The sequence below is a fragment of the Nyctereutes procyonoides genome, unplaced genomic scaffold (assembly GCF_905146905.1).
Source record: "Nyctereutes procyonoides isolate TBG_1078 unplaced genomic scaffold, NYPRO_anot_genome, whole genome shotgun sequence".
Taxonomy (NCBI): Eukaryota; Metazoa; Chordata; class Mammalia; order Carnivora; family Canidae; genus Nyctereutes; species Nyctereutes procyonoides.
In genome coordinates, this window is record NW_026575051.1 from 1,645,829 (window position 1) to 1,654,454 (window position 8,626).

Below are 8,626 nucleotides of genomic sequence, written 5' to 3' on the forward strand. Positions count from 1 at the left end.
TTTAAAACTGCATTTTTTTTTTCTTTTCTGTGAAACTACAAGTTTACAAGTGAGGAGAGAACTGCCCCCGGCCCGTGCCTCCCACCCACCACCCATCACCCATCTAACCTGCTCCCCTCCAGTCCTGCCTGGGTCTTTGACAGGAGAGGTTCCCCACTATGACAGTCTTATAAAATCCTGAGGATGTTTGAGGGACTCAGATGGTAGGGTTCTGGCCAAGGATGGGACACTGGTTATTTTTACTTTCCCCCACACCTGGCTTTTTGTGACATGCCTCCTCTCTCCCCCCACCCTCTTGATTTTAGACTGAGAAAAAAAGAATGCCTCGTTTCTGGGGAAATTGAGGGAGATACATACACAAGCACCCCAACCCACATTTAACATATTTGGCAATAACCCCCTCCCTGTTCTTCCCTCTCCAATCTGCAAATAGGTTAAAAAGAAGACTTAAAGATGTGTCACTCACAGGGGAAGGTGGCGCTTCCTCAAAATTACTGAATCCAGCCCTGCCCAAGGGTTGTGTGTTTGTGTGTGTGTGTGTGTGTGGGGGGGGGACAGGTCAACAAATCACTGGCTACCTCCATACCAAGAGCAGCAAAGAGCTGCCTGCATAAGCAAAGAACACCTAAGTGATTTTGGGGGCGGGGGGGGGGCAGGCTTGGTGCCCTGCTAAACATACTTTCTGATGGACAGGATTGGAACCAGGTGGGCCTTTTCACAAGTTCTGTTTGTTCCCCTTTCTCTTACGACCCCTTTGGCTATCACCCCTAACATGGAAAAGCAAAAAATTTAAAAAAAAATCAGTATATTTATAAAAACATCTACTTCCCCAAACTAAAAATTAAGAGCCAATTACAGCAATAAAAAAAAAAAATTAAAAAAGCACAGATGGATTCCAGGGTTTCGTTTCTTTCCTTAACAAAAAAAAAAAAAAAAAAAAAAAAATCAAGCCCTAAGCCCAGTCAACAACTCCCTAAAGTAGCAGAAACTCCCTCCGAGGTAGATATCTGAGTCAGACACTCTCGTCCACGGAACGATTCTATTGGTTTAAGATGAGCTGCGTATGAGGTAATAAAGCCATCTGGAGGGGCAGGGGGTAGGGAGGAACAGGGCTCATGGCCTGTGTCCTCTGTCCAGAAGTCATGTCCCCAGTTTTGGCATCTGGTCAGGCAGGGCTGGCTTCTCCACAGATCCCAGAGCAGGTAAGTGGGGTGGCGGAGGAGGGGAGCCCAGAGAAAGAAATGGAATACAATATGGTGGGTAGAGCAAGGGGAAGGTGATCTGAACAATAGGACTCTGGGCTGTGTGGTTTATGTGAGAGAAAAAGACTGAAAAAAGGGAAGACAGACCCCACTCTCCCCTTAGGGGACCCCATTCTCCCTGCCACGTAGTTAGCACCCCCAGCACTGAGACAGTCTGGTCGGGGACAGGATGACCCCATTCGCCCTTCTCTGTCTTGTGCTTCTCCTGTGTCTGGGGTTTGTCCTCTGGATGCCTGCGTCCTCTTCAAGAGTCGCCTTGTGAGCCCCCACCCCTCTGGCCCTGAGGGGCAAGATCAGTTGGAAGTGTCAGAGTGAACGCTCCCTGGTCCCTCTGTCGGAGATGTCACTGAGGACGGGGTTACAGCCTCCTGCCAGCCACCGTTGGCCTAAAAAAAGAGAGAGTTGGTTGGGGCAGGGCTTTGGGAGATCCAGTGTGGGAGACAAGGCCACCAGGGGAAAGGCCCTCCTGTCTGGGTGAGAGGTAGACGGAGGGAGCATCAGGTATCCACTCACCCTCATTTCCCGAGGGCTGTACATCTGGCCTCCCGCAAGGTTATCCCCGTAGCCCCCTGGCCCCATTGAGTGTCGCAGTGATTCCACCTGCAGGCAGCAAAGAAGGGTATGACACAGTGAGGCGTCTTATATTCTGAAGAGCAGGCAAGAGAGTTTGGGAAAGCCCCAATGGAGGGGACATGGGCCACCTGACCTGGGAAGCAGAGTAGGAATCTCCGTTGAGCCCCGGCATCCCCAGAAACATGTCTCCGGATCCTGAGAGATTGAAAGAGCCGCCAGAGCCTTGGGAGAACAGAGAGGGAATTAGGGAAGAGTGTAACAACCTGTGACAGCAGACAGAAGACTCACTACAGTGCTGTTTCCAAGAAGCCCTCAGAACTAGTTCTAAGGGGGTGCCACTATATGCAATTTATCCCTAAGGCACTGCAACAAGGAGGAGCAGGCTGTTTCTGAGCCTCTCCTGTGGCTCCCCGGCCACTTGCTGGAAGACAGAAGTAGCTTCGCTGGGATGGCCTTTACCTCCTGACATTTCCACCCCACCTCAGCTAGGTCCCTCTCACCCCAAAAGGCCCCTACTCTGCTGAGATCCTGCCTAGATAGGAAGTGGGAACAAAGGCAGGAAGCGTGCAAGATAGCCAGGATGACAGTGGGGTCCACCTGCAGAGGAAGGGGGTGTTGGGGAGCTGGTGCGGCTGTGACCCCCCTGGGTGACTGACACGGCGGTCTTGACGGCATAGATGTTTGCCTCCTCTTGGAACTTTCCAATATTTTTCTTATAGCGAATCCGTTTGTTGCCAAACCAGTTGGAGACCTGTGGGGTGTTGAGCAGAAAGGAGGGTCAGGTGCAGACCTTTCCCCCCATCAGCCTCTCAGTTAGAATCAGAGAGCTTTTGACCTGAACCCCACTGCTCCTGCAAGCCTCCCCAGTACCTGAGAGACAGTGATTCCGCACTTCTTGGCAAGCTCCTCCTTAGCCTCCTCACTAGGATATGGGTTACTCAGGTGGGAGTAGAAATACTCATTGAGGACCTCAGTGGCCTGTTTGCTGAAGTTGCGGCGTTTTCGTCTACAGAGGAGGGAGCATGGTGGTGAGAAGGCCAGCTGTCCTGGCAGGGCCTCCATCTCGCATCATTCTAGAGGGGGCCATTGCCATGGAGCGCCATGTTGTGTCACATGGTGGCCCAGGGGCTTGGGGGAACCCTGGGTCAGGGGCTCGCCTGGGCACCCGAGCCCCACCTGGCATCCAAGAAGCGGGAACGCAGGATCATGACAGCCTCACAGGTGCTCTGCTTGAGCTGCATCTGGATGGCACTGAACTTGCGATGGATGATGCTCACCATGCGCTCCATCTCCTTGGGTGCCACAGGCCGTGTGCGACTCTGCTCCCTCAGCAGGTTCATGACGTGGGTCGTGAACTCGTTACAGGCCTGCAGCAGGGGGCCCGTGGGCTGTGAGGAGCCTTGGGATTCCCCATTAGGAGCCTCTCCTCTCACCCACTCCAGCCTCATCTCCTAACCTGCTCATACTTCTCCAGCTCTGAGTGGTAGATGTGGCGGATCTGGGCAAGTTTGCTGCGGTAGTCGGAGTGCTCAATGGAGTTGTCAGGGGACACGCCGCCCCCGGAGGCTGCAGCAGCTGCAGCAGCTGCCGCTGAGCCCCCCCCTTTCTCCGGTCCAGCCACACCCTCTGCCAGAAGCATGTTGTCCAGGCGCATGAGCTGTGGGTCCACCGGCTCCTCCTCTTGGGAGCTTCGGATGCTGAGGCCTAGCAGGCAGGTGAGTGAACCCAGGGACCAGGGAGCCCATGGCCGGCTCTCAGCCCACCTGGTGGCTCCTGGAGACCCATGTTCCCAGGCTCTAGTTCCCTTCCCAGTTCCTCCTAGCATCTTACCTAACCCCTACTGTCCTCAGGGCCCCAAGATGTCAAACTCTTGGCCTGACTCCTATAAAGAACAGGGTTCAGTCCCCAGAGGTGAGGAGTCAGAGGGGGACCCACGTACCGGTTTTCTCCTTGATTTCACACAGAACACTAAAGAGAGCAGGCTTCATGCGGTGGCAGTTGAGGGCGTGTTTCCTTGGGAGGAAGGGGAGAGAACAGTTGAGGGTCAATAGAAACAGAGGTGGGGTGGGGTGGGGGAGACCATGAAGGTGAGAAAGAGGGCAGCCCAGAACGAGAAGGGAGGTAGAAAGTGGGGGTGGGGGCAGGATGGAGTTGGGGGCTTCTTGGAAAGAGGTCAGCTCCTGGAATGTGGAGATGTGGGGGCTGTTTGGCTTTAGGAAGGTGCGGGCAGCAAGATAAAGGCCCCATGGGCATGAACGGGGCCCTGGGAAATGGGTCTAGAAGAGTCTAGAAGGGGAGTCTGGGGGTGACTGCCGACACGAGGGTGACTAGGTAGATTTCAGAGGAAAAGAGACAGAGACTGGGAGAAGAGTGGGAGTTTGAGGTGCCAGAGAGGGGCTGGAGAAGTTCAACATAGGTGTGCGCGGAGGGTCCTGGGACTGAGGAAGCCAGGAGGCTCTGATGATCCCAGTCTGGCTGAGCAGGGGCCACGGGCTGGGTGGGGACACATGGATGCTGGGTCATGGTAGAGAGGAGTGGTAGGAGCTTTGGGGAGGGCTGAGGTCTGGAGAGGATGGGGTGGGGGGTGGGCTGGATGGAGAGTTAGGAAGACAGCATAGCAATTTCTTAATCAGAGAGCCAGAACAGGGCTCTGGAGATGGAAAAGATGTTCCAGGGGAGTATGGGGGTCAGTGAGGGGTTGGGGAGGGGGTTGCCGTGAGACCACCCTGGGTTCCCTTCTTTGAAGGCTTCAGGGCCTGGTGGTGAAGGGGGGTTTGAGAGGGATGGCTCATCTTGGGGCTCCCAGGAGTAAGGAGAGAAGAAGCTGTAGGATCCTGGAGGGGGTCCTGGAGTGGGGGGTGGGGGTGGGGACTCCCAGAAGATTCAGAGCTTGTGAATGGGGCTTCTGTTGGGTCTGTGTAGGGTCCCGGGGTGGGGGCACTCACTTGGCCTGGGCCTCGTCCAGGCTCTGGTCGGTGATGGTCATTATCTGCTGCAGAATGTCCCCGATGTCTTGCTTCCCTCGGCCTCCCGGGACCCCCCCGCTACCCCCACCGGGGTCTCCGCCGCCGGGAGGCTCGCCAGGGCCCCCGGGCTCCCCACCCACCAATCCCAGGCCCCCGCGGCCCCCGCCTGGAGGGGGCGGCCCCAGCAGCCGCTCGTCCATAGTTGGGGGGGGGCCCTGAGGCCCCCTCCCTGCTCCGCCCCTCCCCCCGCCTAGTTACTTCCCCACCCCCAAACTCGGTGGGGCCGCTGCTCCCTCCGCCCTAACCCCCACCCGTTCCCCCCTCCCGGCTCCCCCGGGGGTTCACCCCCACCCCGAAGGGAGACCTGGGGTACCGGCTGGGCCCCCCACAGGAGACCCCGGCCCCCGGCGGCGGAGAAAATGGAGCCGGAGAGAGAGAGAGGAGGCCCAAGCGGGGGTGTGTGTGAGCGAGAGAGGGAGGAGGGAGGAGGGAGAAGGGGGGGAGCGAGGGAGGGAGGCTGGGGGAGGGGAGCCGGGGAGGAAGAGGAGGGGAGAAGAGAGGAGGAACAGGGAGGAGCTGGGGGCGGAGAGAGACACTCGCAGACCGAGGAGCTGGGGCCGAGTGGAGGAGGGGAGAGGGAAGAGGGGACGAGGGGAGGAGACTAGAGCCGGGGGAGAGGAGCGGAGGCCCGGGTGGAGGTCGGCGGCGCGAGGGCGGCGCGGGTCGGGGCTGGGGGGCCGCCGCCGGGGCTCCGAGGCGGGGCTCCAGGCGCCGTGGTCGCCGGCCGCTAGAATGCCTGGGTTCGCAGACAGTTCCGTTCATATTTCTTGTTCTAATGACTCCCCTCCCTGTTATACTTAATTAAAACCAGGAAAGGGGGGCTGGGGGGTATAATTAGGGAAGTCTCCAGCCGCTGCTTAATGAGCCGGTAATTAACCAGCCAGGGAGGGGAGCTGGCCTCTCGCCAGGCTAGGGAGAGAGGCGGCCTCTGGCCTCACCTTCCTGCCCCCCCCGGACCCCTCCCCCACAGCCCTCAACACCAGTCTTCTTTAGTCCAGAGGATAATTACGTTTATTCTTACAACCAGAACATCAGACTCGAGCAGCAGTGGGGAGGCGGGGTGGGCAGTGCTAAGTGTCGGTTCACAGCCTGTAGGCCCCTCAGTCCTGGGGGCTGGGGGTGCTGGTGGTAGGGTGGGAGGATGGTCTGTCTCTTTTGCAATGCCCTGTCTCCCTTCTTAATGTGTCTCAAGGCCCTAACCTTGGGAGATTTGCCTTTTCTAGGGAGATGGAGGCCTGAGCCCTCAGATTCTGCCTTATGGGTGTCTGACTGGGGTGTCTCCACAGCTCAGGACCAAGACTTCCGGCCACTCCTTGGGATCAGAGGAGGGGGTGTCCCTCAGTGGCTAGGATCCTCTCACCTCTTCAAACTGCCCTGCACTGGTGAAGGGAGTCAAATGACCATCCTACCTTGACTATTCCCAGGGTTTGTGGACTTTTACCCCCGCTATTCCCCAGAAAGGTGGATGAGGGTGATGAATATTGAGATTTCTCCCAGGTCCTTCAGTCTCTGGCGCCCCTGCCAAGCAGGAGAAGAGGGCATGCAATGGGCTGCCCAGCTTTGAGCCCCAGGAGTGCGGAGTGCCTGGTGGGGAGGAGGGGCTCAAGTCTCAGCAGGTATGTGTGGGGGGCCGAGACCTTTGCTCCTCCATTCGCCCCCCACCCTGAACTCTCAGCAGCAACTCCAGGAGCTCCTGTCCCCCTGGGGGTAGGGGAGGCTCTGACCGCTGGGCTTCCATCCGCTGGCTCTGGAGTAGAGGGAAGGGAGGTTGTCGGTAAGATTTTAAGAGGAATAGGCCCTGAAAGGAGCCAAGGCTGGTGAAAGGGGTCTATAGGACACCTGTGATGGGGATGGGGGGGATCAGGCCTGGCAAAGGGGTGGATGCTGGGGAAATGAGGAGTAGGGCCCAAAAGACAATAAAGGGCCAACGAACTGGCAAGCCTGGGTCTTGCCTTCTGGGGAGGCGTCTCACCTGGTGACTGAGGATAGTGCTGTAGAGCTGTTCTCTCTCCTCAAGAGGCCGAAGTGGGGCTGGGGCTATGCTTGGGGGGTTCTGGGGGATGTGGAAGGTGGCTCTTTGCTCCTCTAGGCGGCGGGACTGGGCCTCAGCCACCAAATCCAGAAGGAGCTCAGTCTGTAGGGAGAGCAGGGAGGCGGAGCAGGGCCCCAGGGCTGGGGAAAGGAAGGGTAGGGCTCAGAGACCCAGAGAAATTGGCAGACAGGAGGGGTGGTGGTGCAAGGTGATTAGGAATTTGTGGTCAGAGCTGAGGGGGAGTAGTGGGGAGTTAGGAGATGGAGAGAGGGCCCACGATGGGAATGGCCTTGGTAATGGGATCAGGAAGGATGCGGGCACCAAGGTCAGGGAGCTCCCTGGCCGGGTGAGGGTACCTGTGTGGCGGGTCCCTGGAGGAGGAGGGGACGGAGGAGCAGATCGCCAAGGCCTAGTGGTGGTATTCACAGGGGGCCAGTCCTGCTCATCCTGATGGGGGCCTTGATGCTGGGAGACATCCGGTCCAGTCAGGCGGGGGAGTGGTGGGCCAACAGCCCATTTCCTCTCTCTGTGTCTCTGTTCCTGCCTCAGTTTGCCCAAGCCCTTCCAAGTCCCCTGAATCCCCTGTCAGTACGTCTCTACCCTATGTCGCATCACCTCCCTTTCTCCCAGTGTTAGCCTCCCCGACCCAGTGCGCAGCTCACCTGTTCACCATCCTCTTCCTCCTGGGGTCTCTCGGCCTCCATCCCCTGGGGGGAGAGAAACTGATGGGGGAGGGATAGCTGGGATTTGGGAGGAGGGCTGGAACCCTAGGTTCCTGAGGGGAGTGGGGGCTGGAAGGGGTGGGGGTGAGCCAGGGGCTGGATGCCTGGGTACTGAGCAGGAAGCTGGGTTCCTGGTCAGCCCCCCCACTGGCCCCGCCCATCCCTTTCAACTTCCTCCAGTTCTCTTTTCCCACCCAAACTGCTTGCTTGACCGCTCTTGCCCCAGGGGAGCACAGAGACTGGGAAAAGCTCCTTCAGCTGCAGTAGTGGAGGAGGTTCATGGTGGGGAAGGACTCTTGGCCTCCTCATCTCCAGAGGCTCAGTAGACCCCCCCAAGGCCAGGCTCTGTTCTCTCCACTCCCCTCCTCCCCTTCAGCTCTTTCTGTCAACACAGGAACTAGCTACACAGGAAGTGGTTTTGCTCTTCAGAGCCCCTCTCCCTTCCTCAGGTCCCTTTCCTAAGAGGACCCCAATGTAGGCTTTGACCCTTCCCTGTATCCCAGTTTCCCGCAGACTTATGGGGACTGGGAGGGGCATGGTTGCATTGGGAAGCAGAGGACTCAGATCCAGGGATATTGGGCCATGAAACATGTACACATACCCCTAGCAGTGGTGCCAACCAACACACACTATTCCATAAATATGGAGTTATCAAATAGTTATCCCTGCCCTCTAGGTGCTTACAGTCTATTCAGGGGACAAGATATGTACCAAATGTGAGCCAAGGGGCAGGGGAAACTTTCCTCTGGCCATGAATAAAAGATGTAGGAATGGAATAGGGAGACAACCACCTTCCTGGCTTGGTCTCAGTGCTGGTCAGGCTGGCTGGCACAGGGTGGGAGCAGGATAGAGATATTTTGGGACCTCTAAATGGCAACCAGCCATATTATGTTTGCAGCTGAGTGGCTTGGAGCATGAAATGTAATAAAGAGATCTGGTTGTACCACTTAATGCTTGCAATTTTGGGCAAATAAAATGTCTGTGCCTCAGTTTCTCAGAGCAAGATGGAGC

General features: G+C 57.4%; 2 protein-coding genes across 2 annotated transcripts; both read right to left on the bottom strand.

Annotated features, from left to right (window-relative positions):
• Positions 1-1,025: 1,025 nt before the first annotated feature.
• PBX2 (PBX homeobox 2) lies at positions 1,026-5,015 on the bottom strand. The gene is made up of 9 exons (XM_055330486.1): positions 4,781-5,015; positions 3,775-3,848; positions 3,292-3,539; positions 3,012-3,202; positions 2,706-2,841; positions 2,433-2,586; positions 1,969-2,057; positions 1,776-1,862; positions 1,026-1,648 (listed from the first exon to the last, which is right to left on the bottom strand). Exons 1-9 carry the CDS (start codon positions 4,999-5,001, stop codon positions 1,556-1,558), a joined length of 1,293 nt encoding a protein of 430 aa, XP_055186461.1. The 5' UTR covers positions 5,002-5,015; the 3' UTR covers positions 1,026-1,555.
• Positions 5,016-5,117: 102 nt separating this feature from the next.
• On the bottom strand, positions 5,118-8,500 carry GPSM3 (G protein signaling modulator 3). Its single transcript, XM_055330315.1, has 4 exons — positions 7,556-8,500; positions 7,250-7,358; positions 6,834-7,033; positions 5,118-6,608 (listed from the first exon to the last, which is right to left on the bottom strand). The coding sequence occupies exons 1-4, from the start codon at positions 7,595-7,597 to the stop codon at positions 6,471-6,473; spliced, it is 489 nt and encodes a 162-aa protein (XP_055186290.1). The 5' UTR covers positions 7,598-8,500; the 3' UTR covers positions 5,118-6,470.
• Positions 8,501-8,626: the final 126 nt, after the last annotated feature.

What these genes read in the sequence shown, in the direction of transcription:
- PBX2 (XM_055330486.1), bottom strand. Translation starts at nt 5,001, where the DNA reads ATGGACGAGCGGCTGCTGGGGCCGCCCCCTCCAGGCGGGGGCCGCGGG. An exon ending in GCGGAATCACTGTCTCTCAG is followed by an intron (nt 2,587 to 2,705) that starts GTACTGGGGAGG and finishes AACACCCCACAG; the next exon opens with GTCTCCAACTGGTTTGGCAA. An exon ending in ACAGCCCTCGGGAAATGAGG is followed by an intron (nt 1,649 to 1,775) that starts GTGAGTGGATAC and finishes CTCTTTTTTTAG; the next exon opens with GCCAACGGTGGCTGGCAGGA.
- GPSM3 (XM_055330315.1), bottom strand. Translation starts at nt 7,597, where the DNA reads ATGGAGGCCGAGAGACCCCAGGAGGAAGAGGATGGTGAACAG. An exon ending in AGGAAGAGGATGGTGAACAG is followed by an intron (nt 7,359 to 7,555) that starts GTGAGCTGCGCA and finishes GATGTCTCCCAG; the next exon opens with CATCAAGGCCCCCATCAGGA. An exon ending in GCACTATCCTCAGTCACCAG is followed by an intron (nt 6,609 to 6,833) that starts GTGAGACGCCTC and finishes CCTCTACTCCAG; the next exon opens with AGCCAGCGGATGGAAGCCCA.